General features: G+C 43.2%; 1 protein-coding gene across 1 annotated transcript; it reads right to left on the bottom strand.

The window, feature by feature from the left end:
• Positions 1 to 828: 828 nt before the first annotated feature.
• LPXN (leupaxin) lies at positions 829 to 19,590 on the bottom strand. The gene is made up of 9 exons (XM_044420793.1): positions 19,301 to 19,590; positions 14,854 to 15,014; positions 13,466 to 13,521; positions 10,608 to 10,710; positions 9,152 to 9,319; positions 8,636 to 8,809; positions 8,362 to 8,443; positions 3,703 to 3,851; positions 829 to 2,828 (listed from the first exon to the last, which is right to left on the bottom strand). Exons 1-9 carry the CDS (start codon positions 19,311 to 19,313, stop codon positions 2,559 to 2,561), a joined length of 1,176 nt encoding a protein of 391 aa, XP_044276728.1. The 5' UTR covers positions 19,314 to 19,590; the 3' UTR covers positions 829 to 2,558.
• Between the last annotated feature and the right edge of the window lie 2,474 nt (positions 19,591 to 22,064).

Genomic DNA, 22,064 nt, shown 5'->3' with positions numbered 1-22,064 from the left:
ACCTTATTTTGCCCAATCAATGGATCACTTCCTTGGAATCTACCACAAAAAGGGCAATGAATCTCAGGTTACATTTAATTCAGCAAAAACTGATTTCTCAAATATACTGGAAGCTACAAAGTATTTTCAATAAGGGGTTATACATATTGGCCAACTGAGGAGATGTAGTACTGTGTATGTTTTGGCAATACTGAATGACTGCTTCTTTGAGATGGAAGGTAATAATATGGACAAACTTGTAAAGGAACATTCCTTAATAGTCATAGATTATTAAGGAATGTGTTCTTTTCATTATCTACCATGTAAATAGGTTCTCCATGCCCTTTTGACAGCTAAATGAGTAATATGACAACCATGCAAGGACAAACTACCTCCTTGAATGGCACAGTGGGTTGAAGACTTGGTAACACTTTTGAGTTTTGAACAGATTTTTTAGCACACTTTACAAATGGACAAATACATGGATATCTGGGTTACCTCTGTTAAAGCCTATGCATAACTATCCCTTAGAATGGGAATCTGTTTTGATACACATAAAATACATAGGCATACATAGTATATATGTAGATTATATGAAACAGATTAACTCCAATGTTATGGAAGAGAACTGTAATGTGCTATTTAATTTATGTTTTTATTTTGTTTTGACTTTTGAAACTCATTGAAAAAAAACTAATAATAAGCGGGAGGAAACCCACTGGAATGCCTCTGAGATGTGCTTCCTAATGCTGGCACTGGCCAGAGCAACTGCGATAGTTCCAGTGAAGCACCTGAGAGCGAAAAATTGTCAAATTACCTCCTCAGAACAAAGAAACAAGCAAAACTGTATTAGCAATAAACCAGTGACATTTATTTTTCTGTTCATGTTGCTCACTCATCTACAGACAAAATTCTGAAGATATCAGGACAGACATCCTTGTGTGCATGGAAAAAAAGAGAACTCCAAGGACAAAAAACTACTCAGGCAAGAGATAGCTTGCATGCATGTATGAGACGCTTCCGCAGACCTGCTGCTGTCTGGGCATGGTGCTCCCATCTGAGGTGCAAATGCAAGATGGGCACCACCAGCCCACCTCTGCTTTACCTCTGTTGCCCCGGAGTAAAATGGCCTTCAGCTGTGGCAAGGAAAATGAGGTGCGATATGCAGCAAGAATGAACATTTCAGAAGAAAGGGTAGGCTGCTGGGGCAATCGACAAGTCAACAGGCAGAGCACAAATGACCTTTTCCCCAAGTCAGGGACAAGTGCAGAACCGCCATGACTAGGCAGAAATGCTCATGTCTTGCCCCAGCAGAGTGGACCTTTCTTTTGTCCATGTTAAAATGTTTTGACCGAAGATTTCAATTTCTTCTCGAAAAGGAAATAAACCTGCCCAAATCGCTGAGATTGTGTTTGTTTTTAAAAACAGTGAAAATAGTTTATGTGGTCTCAGAGTCACGCTTATTCTCAAGTTCTGAGGGGTCATAGGACCTGGTGACAGTCTCACCATGCCAGGGAAACATGAAATATTTGCGTGTGGAACTGCCCAGAGTGTGCCCAGATGCATTAGTGGCACACTCAGAGGATGGAAGCTGGCAAAGGTTCTCTGTCAGAACGGCCCCACAGGGGAGGGCAGGATGTGGGGGGCACAGGAGAGGAATGTATGCCACTCTCTATACTCCTCTAGCTCATGGCCACACACTATTGAGAGGGCAACATTGTACCAGCCCTGGACCTGACACAAGAAACTGTCTCCCTTTGACTTCAAGAGCAGCAGGAGCTTACCCACCTGCCCTCAGCATCATCGGTATATGGCAGGTGCGGGATACATGGGACCCTCCCAGTGCTGTTGATCTGAAATGGAACCAGTTGCCTGGAGAGGTCATGGGCTCTCCCACACTGTAGGCATTCAAGATGCAGCTGGACAGTCCTGCATGGAGCAGGCAGTTGGAGTAGATGGACTTCTTGGCCCCTTCCAACTCTACTATTCTATGATTCTAATCTTTCAGCATTGGCTATTCTGGCTGGGGCTGATGGGAACTGCAGTCCAAAAACATTTAGAAAGTCACACAATCCCTACCCAGGTATGTAGGATTGTTTTGCCTGGTTATAATCTATGTACATTAACCTGGGAGTAAGCTTTCATAAATTGGTGGGCCTTAGCATAGGATTGTACTGTAAATCACCTCATTCCAAAAACAAAAAATAGTGGAATATTTTTCTGCATGTCTTTCAGTCACTAAAAATCTGTTTGCTGTAACTTGCTGGAAGAAAAAAAGCTTCCATGAAAAGCAAGCATTACTTGGCTGATCTTAGAGATTATACATATGAAACAAGAACGTGATTAAATATTGGAAGAAATCCTCAACTAGTGAAAGCTGGCAACGTTGTCTGAAATGCAGTGGAGTAGGCTGAATACCTAACATTTGATGAATTGGGTGCATTGAAGCAGGTTGGTGCATTCATAGTAATACAGACATTTATAACAGATGCTGTCACTGCAGTTCTTACAGTCCAATGTTGTGCCTTCAAGTTGCACTGAATTCACTGGGACTTCGTTTCAACTGAGTGGACAAAGGATTAATAGACAAAAAGTTTGTGGAAACAAGAATGGCAGTAGGTTTTGCCATTTTGCTCCTGAAAGATGCCATTGTGCAACTGGGTAAGGCAAAAAGCACAGACAAAGTGCTCTGGATGGAACTTGTACCCCATGGCACTAACACAACGCCCAACAATGGGCTTTCCGCAACCCTGACACACCGTTCCCTGGCGCTGGTGGTAATGGAGCTCACAGTAGGGACGGCCATTTAATTCAAAGAAGGATCCACTGTCAAAGCTGCAAAAACAGTCCTGAAAGCAGAGGAAAACTGTGTCAGAGCATGAAACGTAATTCTGGAACTTACACATGAACAAGTTCTTTGCTATGCTACACTAGGCTGGGATTCCATTCTCATGGCCCTCACCAGTCAGTGAAAGTTTACAAAGTCTTTATCGTTCAAGTTTTAGAAGTTTTATACAGAAAAGTGGTAATGGGCTGGTTATCTGTTGCATCTACTTTTGGGTTAGGGTTCACTGCAAAAATAAGATCTGAGCACTACAGTTTTTCCTTTCCTGCCTTTCTGTGAATAACCTCTAGGTGGCACTATGGTATAGTGAAATAGCACAAACAGAAAAAATGGAAATAGAGTATTCTTTCACTTTCTTTAAATAATACCACATTTCCCATGCCAAAAAATCCCAAAACAAAACCCTCACCAAAAGTGCTGTTTAGATACAGAAGCAAAACTGGAAGGTTGCAACATTGTCTAAAGAACCTGTAATCTACCATGAGTAGGGAATAACATGTGTAAAAGTGTAATACATTGTGTAGAAAAGGTGTTATTTGTTTATTAACTCAAATTAAATGCAGGTCTTTGGATAATTTTCTTCTCCTTTTAAAGCTGCTCAATTGGTGGCCATCACTATGTCTTGAGGAATTCCACATTTTATGAATGTGTTATGTGAAAATGTTCTTCCTTTAAACTATTGTGAAGCTCCCACCAATCAGCCTCGTGGCTTCTGGTATGATGATTGTGTACACTTCTACACTGTCTCCTCAACTTGCCTTTTTTCTAAGTTAAACAGTCCCTGACATTGTAACCTTTCTTCAGAGGGAGTTGTCTCAGCCCCTTGATCCTATTAGTTAGAATGATGTTGCACTGCAGTGGGCTATTAGATACCTTACCCCACACACAAAGCACTCTGGGTGCCAGACCGCATTCATTGCAGACAAATACTGGTTCATCACAGGCCGGTCGCAGCCTCTGCACTTGGGAGAGAAAAGGGCCTGGAAATCCTTCTGGCAGTATGGCTTCCCATCCCTCTCGTGGAAGCCTGCAGAGATAGGTGTGGAGAGATGAAAAAGGGCCTTTTAGCAATCATCATGAAAACCCAAAGGCTTCTCAGTACTTTGCTTGGCAAAGCAGAGGGAAAGGGAGATGCACTGCATATATACATCATAAACTATAAACATACATCATATACATCATAAGTACTCGGAGGAGGGCTTTCTCTGCGGTGGCGCCCAGTCTATGGAATGCGCTCCCCAAAGAGGTCCGCCTGGCACCGTCGTTATTTGTTTTTCGGCACCAGGTGAAGACCTTTTTATTTAAATGTCATTTTAATTGTTAATATTATTTATTGATTTTACATCTTTGGCCAGGACAGCTCCAATTATATTGTTTTTATATTGTTATTTTTATTATTTATTGTTGTGAGCCTCCCTGAGGCTTTGGCGAATGGGGCGGCATAGAAGTTTCCTAAATAAATAAATAAATAAACAAACAAACTATACCATCAACAAATCACCCTTGACATGAAGGTAAGACTTGCCACAGCAAAATTTGTATCCTCCCTCTCTGTCTCAACCTACCATTCTACTTGAGACACAAAGAATAAGCCTACAGCAGCTTTCCCTGACCTAGTGTCTTCCAGATAGGCCACACCACAAGTCCCATGATCCCCAGTCATCATGGCATGAATTATAGGGCTTTTCTACATCAGGCTATTAATCTCTGTATCTGCTTTTGGTTTTATCCCAACATCGAGATCGAAGCCCTACGCAAAGCGCACTTCCTTTCCTGCTTTTCCATTATGCAGCCTCTAGGTGGAGCTGTGCTCTAGAGGAATAACTCAATTTTCCACCATTTTCCACCATTTTCCCTGGTCTAATATAATTTTTCATTTTTCCTGCTCTACTCACAGAAAAGAAAAAAAATGGGGAAGTGCTCTGAAAAAAACAGAAGGGAAACCGGAGAATCACCATGTTTTAGACATTTAAACTGTTTTACATTTTGTATATTGAAATTTTACACAGTATCTATATTTATTTTTGTTGTTATGCTTATAATAAATTGTTATGAATCACCCAGAAAGCTTCAGCTATATAGAAATAACATTGATGATGATGATATATTTTGAAGACCCTGCAAACAACAGTAAGCAAGGAATCACAAGAGTACAATAAATGCCTCATGTAGAAAAAAAGTATAATCTTTCAGGGAGTTTTATATTTAAAAGATTGTAAACTGTGTCTCCCCACTTGCAGTCAGAAATGGCTTGGTCCATTCTCCCAGTTCCGTCTGTTACAGTCAAATTAAGTTTGACCTGAGAATTTTGGGATACACCCAGTGATCACCTGCACTTGTCTCCTTTCAGCAGATAATTGTTCCTGCTCTCTCTCTGCCCAAGCTAGTAAGAAACTGCTTTATCATAGAATCACATGGTTGGAAGGGGCCTAGCTGGTCATCAGGTCCTATTGCCTGCAGGATTCAAGTCACCCATCCAGATTTCAAACAAGCCTGATCCTGCTTAGCTTCCAAGATTAGGCACAAGCTGGCCCATTAGGCTACATGGATGGCTACTCTTCACATGGTGTGTAGCCGAGGGTCTTATTCTTGCCTTATCCAGAAGGCAGAAACTTGACCCATCAGGCTCCCACTGAAATCTGTTTGTGTTCAGCTTCTAGAGATGCCAAATGAATGATACTCTATTTTCCCTTCAGGTTTCATGTTCCTGGGTTGGGAATGTAACAGTTGATGGTTGTCTTGTGGTCAAGCTCCTTCCAAGAGATTAAATATGTATTTTCTGAAATACATTCATTATTGCAAGCTTAGAGAAGCCTGTTCTAGTGGAGGTGCTTTCCCCACCACTGCTACAGTACTCATAGAGCAAAATTTACTACTCCAGACAAAAGCAGACAGGCCACAGCCCAGTCACACTCATAAAGTCATCCTCATCTGATTCAGCCGCGGCAGGTCACAGCCCAGTCACAGAACGCTTTGCTAAGCTTTGTGCTGGCCGTTCTTCTTAAATAGCTACAGCCACTAAGGAACAGTCCATGCTTGCACAAACAGCTACTGCGCTAGAACTTCAGCATCTGTGCCGAGCATTGAGAAAGGGCCGTCAATGAACGCACATGCCTGAAAGTTGCTTCAGACAGCCTTAAGCAATAACAGGAGGAAGCGGTTCTCAGGAGAAGCCGCCCTGGTGACAAACAACAGTTGCCATGTGCAAGCAAAACAAATCAGCCCACTAAGACTCTAAATTCACCCACAGAAAAACACATGAAAAACTCCTTTCTGCCATCTGATTATAATTAACCGATTAGGGACCTCATCATGGTGCTAAGGGATCGGCGATCTGCTGGGGGGCCAATTACCAGAGCTGGGCTCCTGGGACCACATTAGTGTCATTCTGTGATCAAAGTCCCACAGCAAGGGCAAGTGTGTTTATCCTGTTCCGATGGTTAGTCACAAAGACAGAAAATACTAATTGCCTGTGACAGACCACCCCGAGAATAAAGAAATTAAAGTACATCTACCCACACCGCCTCCGTTCCATATTCTGCAGGGACTTCCTCCTCCAAGAGAGTCCCAAAAGATTCAGAGAGAACTTTGTGGTTGAAGAACATTGACAGAACATAGTTTCCGCTGCTGCCAAGTGGCTCCATGGACAAACAGAGAAATTCAAAGGCATTTCACTCTGTCATTTCCAGTACTGATAAAGCAGTCCCTTATAGATAAGGAATAAATAGTTGCATGACTTAAGCAGAAAATGATCTAAAAAGCCTGAATGATTCTCCCACTAGGTCAGTGTGAGCAAATTCAGGTGCAATCCTATGCAAAAGATTGCGCCCTTGCAGATGCTTTCTATATAATGTCTTGGATCCATTCGTGCTCAAAGTAAATGTCTTGAGCATTTACTTAAGAGGACTTAGTTGTGCTTAATTTATGTTCCATTGCTTTCAGTGGGTCTACTCAAAGCATGGCTAAGTCTGGATCCAATTTGATGTTTTATAGCTTTAGTTCTTGTTGGAAAAGTGGTACCATTGGACCTCTTTGACCACCGCATTGTATCTGACAACAGGTGACTCGGTTGCTTCTGCTTCAGGAGTAACCCATAGCAGGAGACTTGTCATTTCCTCTGTTGAGTCAAAATCATGCTGAAGCCCCAGGAAGTACACACCCCAGCATATGGCTCGTATTTAGTACATTATAGGATATTATGAATGCCAATGTGAGATAAAGCCCAGTGGATAATATTGGGTCTGTCTGCAAAAAGTTGTTAATCACTGCATCTACTTTCAGTTTTGTCACAGCATTGGAATCCAAGTTCTGCACAAAGAGGCTTCCTTTCCTGCCTTTGTGCTTAATTATTGTGAACCGCCCAGAGAGCTTTGGCTATGAGGCAGCATGCAAACAAACAAACATTTCAACTGCACAGCTCTAGGTGGAGATGTGCCACACTCAAATACATAAGGCGAAATTGTGCTATTTCCCCTCTTCTAATATAATACCCCTTTTCTCTCGTTCGAAAAACAACAACAAACAGAAAAGAGCTCTGAAAAAGATGAATGGAGACAGAAGAATTATAACACTGTCCAACACTGTCTAAAGAGCATGTAAACACCCAAGAATAAGGAATCATGAGTGCAAGATAAATGCCTCATGTAGAAAAGCTCATCATGTTAGAGCTAGCTTTGAAAAACTGCATTTATTCACCGTATGAATCGCCCTTTTGGATCACAACTTTTTGTCTCCATGACCATTCATTTCTAGAATTCTAATCCATTTTACTTTTGTTTACTTTTTATCACCTGTCATGTACAACATATTCAGGCAAGTTATGCTGCATTGCATTCTATGGGAAGGACAAGTACTGAAATGACCAGCAGACAGAGGATGGAATAGTTCTGACAGATCTGGGGAAGAAGATCTGTGGTTGCTTTTATTTCAGAATGATTCAAAATGCAATTCTAATCCTGCTCCCTGAGCTCAGTAGGAATGCGTTCTAGTATGAGTGTTTAGGGTTGCTGCCACCATTCCATCAGATGCTGCAGCAAGAAGCCACTTTTGCTTGTTAGAGCTAGTAGTCAGAAGTTTAAAATAGTAGGTAAAGGCAAGCTGAGATCGAAAGGGCATGTTCTGCAAAAATTGAGGCAACAAGGCAGGGGGCCTCCTCAGTGGTCCCCCCCCCCCATTATATAATGATCTTTCCAGCGAGGCGCTCTCAGGATCAACCTTGCCATTTTTTCAGGACCAGGTTAGAACTGCCCTCTAAGCCAGGGCACTCAGTGGGTTTAAATGGCATATTCAGGGCTTATGTGAGCTGTTTTAGTTTTTGTTTTCCTTTTAACGGATCTAGTTGTATAGAATGGTATTAGTTTTCCAAATGCTTTTTAAAGTCGGTTTTAAATTTTATGCTGAATTTTTAAGCTATGTTCACTGTGTTCGTAACTGTCTAGAGAGTTTGGGCTATTCAGTGCTATACTTGATAATAATAATACTGCATTGGCATATACACAAGAACAAAAGGACAGGAACCTTAGGATATAAAAACGTACCATCATCACTGAACACCTTCCCACAGTGAGCACAAAAGAAATGCTCTGGGTGCCAGGTCTGATCCATGGCTGTCAGAATTTTCTGCAAAGGAAAGAACAAAGGGGCGTTGGATTCTCATGGTGGAAAGCCCTGATGGTTTGCAAGGGCAAAGAGAGCTGCAAACAGGAGGGACACAGCAGAGGAAGCAGATAAATTCCCGGCTTGCCCCTGCTCTGCCACGGAGTCTTCTCCGAAGGAAACAGGTGGCCAGAAGCCATGGCCAACAGTACATACCCCCTGGATGGGTGCGGTACAGTAAGCGCAGCGGGGAGAGAAGAGCTGGTGGTAGTCTTCCTGGCAGTAGGCCTTGCCGTCTCGCTCATAGAAGGGATGGGAACCAATTTCCTTTCCACAGTGGGCACAGATGAAGTGTTCAGGGTGCCAGGTGGTTCCCAGTGCAGTGATTATCTGGAAGCCAACAAACTTAGTAAGGGCCTTGATGAAGATATAATGCAGGCAGTCTTGCCTTGCTTTCCTCATGGAATGCCAGCCATGGAAGCCAGATGTTCCCAAGAGGCTCCACGCTGCTCAGCAAGCAACTGGGCCTCTCTAGGCTAGGAGGAAAAGACTCAGGGGTATGTGGCAACCATTATGAGGAAGGTTTGCAGGAGAAGAAACCCCTTCCTCCCACCTGAACATGCCCCCCGGCACACACTTGCTTCAATCTGCAGCCAAGTCCAGAGCAACCTCACTGGGAGAAAGAACCACCAGAGAGGCAGATAGATGGATCCGTGCGCTGCTTTCTCTCACCTTTCCGGCAATGGGTTTGTGGCAGGAAGCACAGCTGCCCTTGGGCACGGTGGCAACTCCCAGGTCCTGCATATCATGAATCAGACCCTTCAACATGCTGTCTAGGTTTTCGGCAGGCTTCTCTTCCGCTGAGGACAACTTTCCTGGAGCTTCCTTTCCATCTGAGATCTTCAACAAAGACAATGATTTCAGCATAAGAACTCTCAGCATCCTGTACCGGCCATGTCCTCTCCTGCCCCCACCCCTTTCTGCAATCCTTATCTTTTCAATAAGATTCCAGCAGTTTATACCTTGAATGGGGAAAACACCATGCCAATGAACAGCACACACCTTGCCTTTTCTCTCCTGATCTGTGAGACATGCAGAACACACTCCTTGAACTTCCTAGTTGTGCAGTTTAAATCTACCTTCTCTCCTATGTAATCCTTTTTTCTTCCTTCCTTTGGGAGATGCTCCACTGAATCACTTTGGTAGCACTTGTACTGCATTCTCCCCAGCTTTCACTGCCTGATCAGTGCTTTGATTGTTTATCGATATCTCAAAGTAGGTAACAACAGAGCATGCAGAAGCAATAGCACATCCAATGATGTAATGAGAAAATCAGAGAAGCAAATACTGAGAAGCAAAAGAATTAAAAGCTACATTCTGCTTGGCAAAACTAAACATCTGCAGAACCTTTCCTACCTTCCAGCCCCTATACCTAACTGAGCCTTTATCTTCTGTATTTGTCAAGCTTCCTTTCACTCTTTTTGAATCCTTCCTCAAAATTCACTTCCTCTGCCAAGCTTTTTCATGGGCTGCCATGTATGGACCTGTTATCTGTTGTCCACAGGCTGTTGAGACCTGGAAAGAAAATTGTCATGACCCAGACCCCCTGACTTCCCCTTCCCACATACACAGGCATGCACAACCCTAGACTGTAAGATCTGGCCTCCCAGTCTGGCCTGCTGGAGCATGGCCCTTTCTGAACCACTTGTCTGCCAAACCTTATCCTTTCCTGTTGCCCTGTCACTACTTTAATCTACCATTTAAATTCTTCTGCACTCCTTTCATTTCTCTTCTAAGATGTTTTGCAGCCTGCAGGCTCATTGGCAAAGGCATGTCCCTTCAGCCCCCAAACTGCTGTATCGTTCAATAACAGCAATCATATTCAGGGCTGCTTTTCTGGCTGGCGCACCCTTTCAGAGAGCTTACCTGCCCAGCACTCTCTCTGAAAGGGTCCAGAGCAGGCAGCACTAATGGGGCCGGGAGATTGGTTGCAAAAGGCAGGCATGCATCCCATGGCAGCAGGTCCCGCCACTATGGCAGCAGGTCCCATGGCAGCAGGTCCCATGGCATGCAATCTGCCACTATGCCCACTGCGTTTCCTGCGATGGGGGATTCACCCTGCCTCATGAGCAGGCCAGCCAGCCCTCGTCCCACAGAGGTTATGAGGGCCAGAGCGTCCGTGTTTCACCTTGGACTGGATTGTTCCCAAGCAAGCCAGAAGGTCATCCAGCTGTTGAGCAGCTGAGCTGGAAGAAGACGAAGGAAGCAATGGCTGTGGAGGTGGCACCTGGCTGCAGAGGAGACAAAGACACCTTCAGGGCTGGAAAAGAATCCTTAAATGCTAACATGAGTTCTCCTCTCCTCTCTCAACATGCATGGCATAGGCTCAGACACAGTTCTCAGTCTTGGCTGCTTGCAAGCCATTATCAGCCTCAAAAACTTACCCCTGAATGTGTCTAATTGTTTTAAATCTTCCCCACTTCTCCATTCTGTGATTGGTGCATAGTTTCAAATGTACCAGCATTATTTATTTATTATATTTCTATCCCACCTTTTTTCCTTCCAAGGAACTCAAGGCAGCCTACATGATTCTCTTCTGCCTCTCAGTCTTATCCCCACAACAGCAGCCATGTGAGGCAGGTTGGGCTGAGAGTCTGTGACTGGCCCAAAGTCACCCAGCTGGCTCCATGGCTGAGTCGAGCACCCAGACTGCCTGAGTCCCAGTCCTGCACTCTTAACCACTACACCAGAAGCTCTTGTTATGTAAACCATATGACAACTGTGCCTAGACCTGATGACAGGCAAGGGGATGGCAGCTATTGTAGGTATTACAGTCAACCTTGTGAAATGTTGGACAAACAGCAAGCAAGGTACCTTTCTTTTCCATATGCATCTGGTTCACTGGAGTGACAAACTGGCAGCATCCAAAGCTGAAGCCTTCCAAAGAAGCCAGCTAGCCATTGGAAGAAGGTTAAGTCATAGCAAATCATGTCTTACCCCGCTACCTTGGCTGAATCCAGCCATCTAAAATCCCTGGTGAAATACTGGCACAGCTTTTGCCTCCTTTACAGTCCAGAAATTATGTTGAATCACTCAGGGGTTCTTGGAAATGGAGCTGAATGGTTACCAGCCCAAAACATCTGTGACTCATCATACATGCAAAATCGGGCTTGTGAGTACACAAAAATGTTGCCTCTGTTTACATATTTTTTATTCCTCTAGTCTGAACAATCACAGCAGATTTAAATGAATCTGCCTGTCCATATTAACATTCAAGAGTATCAAAAACACCTGATAGCTTTCCACAGTCTGGGACATTTCAAACAGCAAATCTTAAATGAAGATAATCAAAGCAGACAGATTCTAGCCCTCATGCAGAGGTGGTGAATCTCTTTCAGCCCAAGGGTTAAATTCCATGTTGGAGAAGCTCTTGCAATGCCGGGTGGGGTCAAAGGCAAAGTGGAGGCACCAGGCACCAGGCCCGGGCGTATCACGCAGACCGCTCACATGCATGCGCACACACAAACAACAAGCATTCCTGCCTCTTCGAAATGGCCTCCTCCCACTGAAATTCGCTTTTTCAAAGCCTCCATTGGCTCGGGGTTTTTTCATTTGTTTTGTTTTGTTTTTGAGGAGGCAAAAAAGAAGTATCATTGGAAGACCTGCAATGTTAATTGCTAACTGGACTCCGTAGCTTTGGCCTCGGTTCGATTACCCCGTCTCAGATCAAGCTGGTAGCCCAAATACCCAGTTATCCAGGTTGATACTGGCCAGAACTCAGGCCACCTGAATCAGGTTGGTGTGCAGCAAGCTCATTTCAAAGCATCACAATATCACAATGATGACAGAAGGAGAATTATTTCTTATATTTTGTTCTAGCATAATTAAAGTTTATAGGAATTGATGTATTAATTGATGTTAATTATAAGTATTGCTAAAGTACCTTTAACAAGAGTATTCATAAACAAGTCAAGAAGAGTTTTAGGATGATAATGACAAGTCTTTACCAGTCTATTTTTGTTGCTAGTTTTATTCTATCTGATTAAATATGTGTGATTTTACTGGACATTCTGTAGGGCATTGTGTTTATGAATATGGTGATCCATCCTTTTTGATAAAGGCTGGGATCTATATTCAACAAATAATAAGATAAGAATAGAGTAAGTGTGGAATGTGGATAAAAAATTGATAAAAATATAGAGGCTATATTCAGAAACAAAAAGGGTTGTCATTTTAGAATTTGAACAAAAAAGATTATTGTTTCCATCATTTGCTCATACTAAGACAGGTAGGAATGGATTCATAGGAGCACTGGGAAAGGACACCTCAGAATGGCTACTGAACAGGATTCCTCCCTTCCTACATACTGGCAAAATACCAGAAGTATTCCTAGACAGTCAGCTTACAATACCAAAATGTGAAGCGATTGGTCCCAACCAACTTACATTTCCACATGTGTTTGTAACCTGGTTGAAATATACCCTACCCCCTCCAGACACTCTAGCTAGACTGGTTAGAGAAGAAGGAGGTTTAGAGCTCTGATTCCTAGATCTGAGCTTGGATCACTACCTCTTGGCTTCAGATGTCAGCATCAATCTTATTATTATTATTATTATTATTATTATTATTATTATTACTACTACTACTACTACTACTACTACTACTACTACTACTATCACTATTTTATTGCTATACCACTCATAGCTGAAGCTCTCTGGACAGTACAACAACAAAATACAAATGCTGCCTAGGTGCAAATAAATTGTTCCCTAAATATGTGAATTAGGATGAAATCATATACATACATATAACTCAGGCTGCACAGACCTGGCTAGGACTGAGTTCTGAACAGACATGCATTGGATTGTACTATTAGTGAGCATAGGTACTAGTACTTGTTAATGCTAAACGAAAATGCCAGTTGTTTAGAAACAACTGGTAGTTATCGGTGGAGGGCATCCTTCTAGAGGCCAGAAGCAGAAGGCAACAGTGTACCCTAGGGACTATTTTGCCTTTTACAATATTGAAATATTTACAGGCACTTACCTGTAAATATTTTCTGGATCATCCTTGCCGTACTGAGTGCTATATGCTGGTTGTATCTGGAAATATACACAGCAGAGACACAAATAGAACACAGTTTCCTTGCAAAGCCACTCAAATGTGCACAGCTTCCCAGTAGTGGGTGCTTCAGGGTGAAGTTTTTATCATGACATCGCTTTGTCTCATTCATGGAATCTTATCAGTGTAGCTGAGGGTGGGCACATACTACTCATCCCCTGCCCCTGAGTTTTTGCTCCACTCCTTCTGCTTTCTTAAAGGAATTGCTGTACAATTTTTCACCATTAGTGTTAGTCATCTCCAGCTGGAAGCACACATTGGTTACTGTCCTGTATTGACCAGTAAATGAAATTTCCAAAAACAATGAAGCATTGAAAATCACTCGCTGCCTCTGCTTTTCAAGAGCAGTCTTCCATTCATTGCTGTCTCCAAATGTGGAACCTTTTTTTTTTAAATGGAGCAGGGTCTATCTCAAGGTCCTATTATTTTCCTTCTCTCTCATCTGTTCTCATGAAGTGATGTTCAGCGATGTCCCAGAATGGATGGGAGAAAAGTGTACCAGGGAATAGTTTGACAGAACAGGGAAGGCCCTGGGTATGGCCTGAAGGTATATGAGGGGAGGGTCTGGTCCATGTTTAGCATGGAGTCTGCCTGGGAACTGCTTGGAGCCACCTTGAATTCCACAGTGGAAGGAAGGTGGAATATAATAAATAGATAAATTTTAAAGGCAGGCAAATGGACTGTGGTAACACAGAATCCAGGCATCTACTCATATGAACTGCTCTGCAACAGTGTCCAGGCTGAGTGACCTAATGGGCGAAAGAGTTGGTTTGCCACTGTGTGAATAGAGTAATGGACTGGATGGACCATCCAGCACGGCTTTTCTTATGCTGTTATCTGCAACAGGAGTGGCCTTAAACCAAATCAGACCATCAGCTCACTGAGCTCCGTATTGCTGTGCATTTCTCCAGGAGCCCAGTCGGGGCCCTTTGCCAGTCTGTGAACTGTAATCCTTTGAGCAGAGATCCCATCAGAGCTGGGAAGAGTGCTTCTGCCATGCAGCTGAAGGATACCAGCATCGCTGGCTCCATTTTTGAGGTCCTCTTGCAGGCCTTTCATCTTAGTTTTATAGTTGACTTTTTGATACGTGGGCTCCATTTTGTAATCCATGGCTTCTGAATATACATATCACAAAATGCCTTTACCCAAACTATCTATTAAATGAGAGACTGCAGCAGCTATTATGCATCGGGGCAGATGAGTCAAAGAACAGGAACATGTTAAGGACAAGCTTTTGCATAATTCACCTTGAGCAGCCACAGCCTTGCATAACCTACACCTTACCAAGGAGGTACATAGCTTAAGGAAAATACCTTTTTGACTTCTGGGGGATCTGGGTTCTTCTGCTGGGTGGCACTGGCCTTTGCTGCTGGTGCCACTGGTTCCTCCTTGTCTCGTTCCAGAAGAAAGCAAACTTTTGGTTCACTGACATTTAAACTCACTGAAGTTTGTTCCAGTTCCGCCAGCAAAGCATCTGAACAAAACCATTATAGCTTTAAGTATGTCAGTCGGGAATTACGTTTTATTCCTTTTTTGCTTCCTCTTTGCCTTTGGTATTTCCCATTGAACAGTATCTTGTCAACAATAGTTCCGTATAGCATTTTATTGGAATAGCTAGCAAGCTCTTCATGAGTTCAATGATCTATATGGGGGAAATATGGGTGGAGGGAGAGGCCTATGCCATCTCAGTATGTTACCACCACAGAAAAAATAATAATGTAGGTCTTGTAAGAAGGAACGGGTTCCTCCACTCCTTGCTTACACTAAGCATCCCAGAGTGCTCTGCTCCAGAAGCCAAGCGTGCCTAAAGAATGGAAATCTTGGACTGGGGCTTTTAATATACTGTATATGAAAATACTGTATTTTGACATACAAATAACATAATGTGTTGTTTAATAATAAACAATAAATATTTGACTAGGTTCACATGATACAGCAAGCCATGTATTTTTATGAGGCCAAGTGGCTTAACATGTTGTCCACTTCCACCATGGCTTATTTGGGGTAGCTTATAAACCCAGCTGCCGGGGTTAAGGTGCCATCAGATATCTGAGCTCTGGAGCAGTCGAAACTCCTACAGAGACACTTGGCAAGAGTGCCAAAAAGGGGCTGCCACTTGGGTCAGGCAGCTCTGAATGATGGCAGTTGCCCCCAAGGAGCACTTGAGGGCAGCTGCCATCATAGCACCCAGTCCAAGGAGCTGAAGGCTGCAGCCATGCGGGATGAACCATGTCTTGCATGGCTTCCTCTGGAAGACACTGAGCAGAATATGCCTGCCCCACCTGTGGCAGTGGGCAGCTCATCCCATCCCATTGCCTATTGTAGCAGAGGGGGATTTGGGCTGAAGGGAAGAGGAAGTCACTCCAGCCTGATTAGCATGGCATAATGGGAAGAGTTGGGAAATATGGGTTGTAATCTCCACTCTGCCATGAAGCTCACTGGGCCATGATGTTGGGCCCGTCATAGAATCTCAGCCTGACTTTCCTCCCAGAATTGTTTTGAGGATAAGATAGAAGAGAACTGTGTAAGTCTACGTAACTATGAATAATGTTAAAAAGCTTTAGATAAATAAATAAATGAGTCACTTTAGGTCCCTTGCAAGAAAAAAGTGGCATAAAATAAATAAAATTAAGCCTAACTTTAAGGCTTAAACTGATTCCAAGACTGAACACAAACACAGATCTCTCTCACACACAAACACAACAGACACCCTCTTTGTCTAGTCCTTTTTGGAACTGATTATTTCAATCACCTTGCTCATCCAAAGTTATATGAAAGGAGCGATCCAGCCAAAGTTAAGCATTTAAAAACCAAATTGATTCCAATGAAAGAATAAAGGGTAGTATTCCAGATAACTCCTGCAGAGAATAGACCCTTTGAAATGAATGGGACTGAAGTTAGTCATGACTAATTTAAGATGTCCATGTCAATAGGCCTACTCTAAGTAGGACTAACTGCAGATATCACCCAGTTTAATTAAATGCTTGCCTGCTGAACTCAATGGCAAACAGGCTTAAACTTTGATAAGACGATGTGTGTCTTGTGCTATACAGTCTTCTACCCTAGAGTAGAAAAAGCCATTTGCTTGTTTTCAGACCTTTCGGCAGGAAAGTATTTGGACAAGTCCACTGTTATATTTGCAGATGGCTCTGCAAGTCTTTTATTTATTAAAGATGCAACCCTATGGATGTTTCAATAGAAAATGTGCTCCTGCTCCCATCATGCCTCAGCCAGCATGGCTAGTTGAACCGATATTGGGAGCTGTAGGATGTTTTTCTGTCTGAACGGTATTGTGTCCTTCGCTTTTAATCTAATCTCACCCTGAAGGTTTGGTATTGCATATGCTATACTGAACATTTGAACTGCATGCTTTAAATCTGAACTTTAAATAATAGTTTACCTTGAAATGGTTGTTATTATTATTACATTCTCTTGTGAGAGTGCAAGGTGGCTTGCATAGCTCCATTTTATCCTCACAACTGCAACCCTGTGAGACAGGCTAGGCTGAGAGTGAGTGACTGGCCCAAAGTCACCCAGTGAGCTAGACTATGCTCTTGTTTCCATGGTCTTGAGTTTAAGGGACTGTTTAATAAAGTAATGTATGATTTCTGTGCCCTACATCTTCCTTATGCTGCCATATAGATGTCTCACAGCCCACATTCCCAGCCAACCCTCTAAAAGAGTGCAGTTGATACTAGCCTCCTTGCCCAGCATCTCATTAGCCTCTTCAGTATTTCTGCTTCCTCAGGTTGGCCTTTATGGGCATTTATGTATATGCCACTTTAAAAGATGCCCTGTGGCTCCCCGAATAAAACCATCCAAGCTCACAGAGGGGAGAACCTGCAAGAGAGGAGCTCTCACCAGCTTCCCCTGGGGAAAGGAAACATTGATCCTTGAGACTGTCTTACCGTAGACTTATCAGTGTGAAGGAAAGCAAGGGAGTGCCATAACCTAACTGCGCATCTCCCACACAACTTAGTGCTATGGGTGGCCATTCCTGGCCATATTTTTCTTTTGGTAAGGAAATTGCTGGCTAACTGGCAAGAACGGCCTATCAGTATTTTCCCTGTGATGCACTCTTTGCAAACTGCTGTGTTGATTGCCTCCATGCAGGTTCTGGAGTTCCAAAGGAACTAAACTGCTGGAACAAGTGTAAATTGTATGTGCATAAACTTCCTCTGGTTTCCCCCTGGGTCTGTCTTTGACACAGAAGGTCCAGAGCCTGGGTCAGGTTCAGAGGACATGCGTGACCAGTAGCAAACACCCATCCCACCGTAGCTTGCACAAACCTCATTGGTGCCACAAGGTCTGATGTTGCCATCCTGCCCTGACCCAAGCCCAGATCATACTGCCCCATTTGAACCACAAGCTGATTTCTGGAGGCTGCTAAGACAAGACATTGTTCAACAAATACAGCATGCATCCAATCACTGCCCTTGGAAGAGCTGTGGGACTAGAGGTGCATTGAATGGCAGTCTGCAAGCTTCAGACACTTGCTTGGGTGCAGGAACAACCCTGAGGGCTTTGGAGTGGCACATGCCCCCCTCTGGACCTTCTCTGTATTCTGGTTAGTCTTGAAGTGATGAGGTGTGGGTGGAGGGTTGTAGATTTGGGGGAGGCAATGCTAAAGAGTCTCTACTTGCACAGGGCTGTCCACGTGCAGGACAGGGCAGGAGGGAAGAAGATCCCAGAAGCAAGGAAGAGGGATTTTGGCAGACTCAACCTGCCATGTCATAGTGCTGAGTTCATGAGTCAGACCGTATCTGGTCAATTGTTCTTTTTGATACATACAGTTAAGCAGGCCAGGAACCCTGATCTCTGTTGCATCTGGTTACCCATTTATGGCAATAGCAGATGCTTCAAAGGAAATGGTGTCATGGTTAGAAAGAATCTCTTTCTACACTGAACAGACTCAATCTAGGATAGCCTAGAATTGTATATCTCTAATACAGAAAGAGGTTCCTTTTGTCCTGTCTTCCTGTCTCAATTCATAATTTGTTTGTAGTCATTCATTTATACAAACATGGCCTTCTCTAAACTGTACTCTACTAAATTACCTACCATTTGATTTAATTTGATTTCTGTACTCCCCATTAACCAAGACAGTTCTCTCAGCACTTCATACTTTATAGGTAAAATATCTCTTATGAGCTACTTGAACAAAAAAGGACAAGCATCATTCATTTCTTTTCATAAAGTAAACTGTCTGTTTCTCCTGTTGTTTGAGTTTCTCCATTTTAATCTGAGAGTTCATCCTTCTTGAACACCCAGGACCCAAATAAGGTTACTGCATTTCTTTCAACAAAGTCTTCATGTTTTTAATGACTGTCCAAGAGGCAGAAATTCAACACCAGCAGCTTTTTCTCAGAACAGGAAACGATGTACTTGATGAGCTATTGCTGGTCATGTAGCTGGTAAAATAAGGAGGTATGACCTTTTTTTCCCCAGAGGCCGCATCTGATATTGGCTGGGTGACTGGGGACTGTACATGGGTGCAACACACACACACACACACACACTTCCCTCAAATCAACACTCTCTGCTTCCATTTGAAAACATTTAGTCAAACCCATAATGCATGATCTTTCCACCTCTTCAATTCTTCCTGTTCCCTTAAGCAGATCAAACAGAATGCATGCAGTGTCCTTGTGATCTGTGCACTGAGATTAACAGCAACAATAATAGTAATAATAAGAATAATAAGAAGAACACTTTATTGTATCCCTCACTAGCTTGCCTATTGGAAGAAGCATTACTTACCTAAATCATCCATCCCTTATTTGCATATGGTCTTCTCACTCACAGGCTCAAGGATACGCAACTGAGAGATGTGGTTGTTGGGCAGTGGAACCAAACGGGAGATGGGCAAGATGGTGCGTAAATGAGTGGGACCGCGCTCGATGCAGACTTTTGCAGTTCCTCTAGCTGTACTTCCTCTTTTTAGAGGCTGAAGGGTTCTTTCCCCTAACGAATCACATTCTGAGAAACTAAGACATGCATATTCAAATGACTGAACAGGAAGAGATAGCTGGCCGATCTTTTCAGATATGTGTGGATCTTACAGTTGTGTCACCTGCCTTGCAGATTGGGCAGCTGCTCTCTCCAGTGGCATTTTACTGCTAGATGATAAATCACTCCTTGGGCATTTCCGCATGCCAGCCCACCCACCCTGGCAATATTGTTCTGTCAACAACTCATGCTACACACAACAGATGATCAGCGCCATTGGAGATTGCTCAACCCCTTCCTTTCCCTCAGTCCTCCCACAGGTGACACCATGGCAGGACCAACTTGCCTTCCTCTTCCCGCCATGATATCAAGCTGTCTTGTTGCTCTCCCTGCACTTTTTTTTTTTAAGAGCTCACTGTTGCTGGCATGATGGTCAGCTTTTCTGATATACATTTTTGGCAGCATCGAAGAGCCCCTTCAAAGTGCCTAGGAAGGGGCTGTTTGCTTGGAAGAGCTGACTCTAGTTGCCAACTTTGGGGGGGGGGGGGGAATTGGATGCCCTAAAGTAAGCAAATGCTTTAAAAATCACTTTTCATATTTTTCTGTTTTTTTCCCCTTAAGGGCATACTTGGGTACTTAAAGAGCTCCAAAAGTGAGCAGCTTTGCCTGGGCAACATCAGTTCAGAAAACACAGCTGGTCCCAGCCCAGGACATGGACCAAGATAAGCTTCAAATAACTTTTGCCTCACTTTGTTTTGGTGTGACAGCTGTCAAGACAAACCAAAGTTGCAAGTGATTTGTGCTCAGAAAAAGAGGGGTGGGATTTATGCCCCCTTTGTGAAAGGATCCTCCTCCTGCTGCTGCTTTTTAAAGCTAGACTATCCTAAGGCTGCTCTCACTTTTCCACTTGTCCTCAAGTCTCTAGGAAAAGTGTTTTTATGGGAGCTGATGGCTGTTGTCAAATCTGTTTTGTTTGAGAAGGTTTCGTTTTGAAAGCAAGGCTCAGCATGTTTCTCCCCATGACACACATTCATACACAGGGATATTTGCAAGCACGAGTGTATATGCCCTTGTAGGAAAACCATGAGGAGCTTTATTTTTTTTCTGAAAAGAATCAGAAGCTAGCTTAAAAGCTAGCTATAATAATGCTAGTTATTTTTAAAAGGCAGTGGCTTAAAGTTTTCCACGTTCCCAAATACTTTGTGTTCCAGGAAAAAGTAGAAAAGTGGGAGCACCCTTACAACTGTTGAATCTATGAAAATAAAAGGATCCTTCCAATGTGTAGATCCCAGCACCCCTTTTTGCCCACCTTTGACCCCTGCTGAAGCAAACCAAAGGAAACAAAAGGGCAATTGGCAACATCTCTGGGTCAGATTTTAAATGCAAAGATCTGCCAGGCTCAACAGACTGGCAAATGCACCCTCTCTTTTTGCCCCTGCTGCCACAAGTCAGCACTGCTGGGAATGAGATGGTCCATCTGCTCAGGATTGTTCCAGAAATGATGACTTTCCTTGATGATCTACTACAGAAATATCTCTAACTTGTACTGAATGTGCCAGGGTATTTGAAAGACAGAAGATTCCTGCTGCCCGCCCCCCCCAAACTTCTTCTTCATGATCAGTGCTTTTAAAAAGTGTTGTTGAATTTGTGTCATTACAGCCATGCTGCTCTCAGCCCTGTGGACATGCACATATTAAACCCAGTGATTTCATGACCTCAGAATCTAACTACTTCGCAACCTCAACTTGCGGTGGGATTTCATTGCACTACATCAAACATTGCAATGTATGTGCAAAGGTGCATGAGTGTATTTTCACGAATACAATTTTATTTTAGGGCTGGTGCTGGAATATAAAAGCCTGAGCTTGCATAAGTGAGAAGGTAGCATACAGGCTGAGATAACACACAAAGATCAATATAGAGATAGTAAGAGATGAAATGAAACCTAATGTGAAAACACTGCTAGCCTGAAAGCACATTTACTTGTGTCCAAATATTGTACTGTATAATGGGTGGGGGGGGCGCGAAAGGCCATTATTGAATTGCCATTGAATTGTGACAATGCACCAGTGCAGGGGAAAATCCACATTTTCTTTTTAAACCAAAGTGCACTCAGATTGTGTACCTTCTTTTTAAGAAAACCCACATTCCCCCCCCCCATTTTTTGGGAGCACACAATTATGTATTAAAACTTATTCTGAAGGGAAAAGAGCCCCATTTTTTCTTCTTTTTTTCTTTTTGCTGCTGCCAAATTCAGTAGGTTGGCAGCAGTGGCAATTGCAGCATGGCGAGACGACCTGATGGTGGGTCCAGGAGGGGATGCAGATTGGCCCCTGGGTCTTCAGAAATTTCCCATGATGTGTAAGTGAGGGCAACCTTCCAAAACCAGGCACTCACCAGATGCCTTAGATCACATATCCCATCATCCATGTGTGCTTGGTACCAAGTTCAAAGTTATTTATTTATTTATTTGGAATTTTTGTATGCCATCCCATCCGCATAAGCCTCGGATGGCTTCCAACATATAAATAAATATCTATACAGATACATATAAAAACTGGAGACATCCTGGCAA

Source organism: Varanus komodoensis, unplaced genomic scaffold (genome assembly GCF_004798865.1).
Source record: "Varanus komodoensis strain SLA01 unplaced genomic scaffold, ASM479886v1 scaffold110, whole genome shotgun sequence".
NCBI classification, from domain to species: Eukaryota; Metazoa; Chordata; class Lepidosauria; order Squamata; family Varanidae; genus Varanus; species Varanus komodoensis.
The sequence above is the reverse complement of the archived record's forward strand: the minus strand, read 5'-3'. Positions and strand labels throughout refer to the sequence as shown.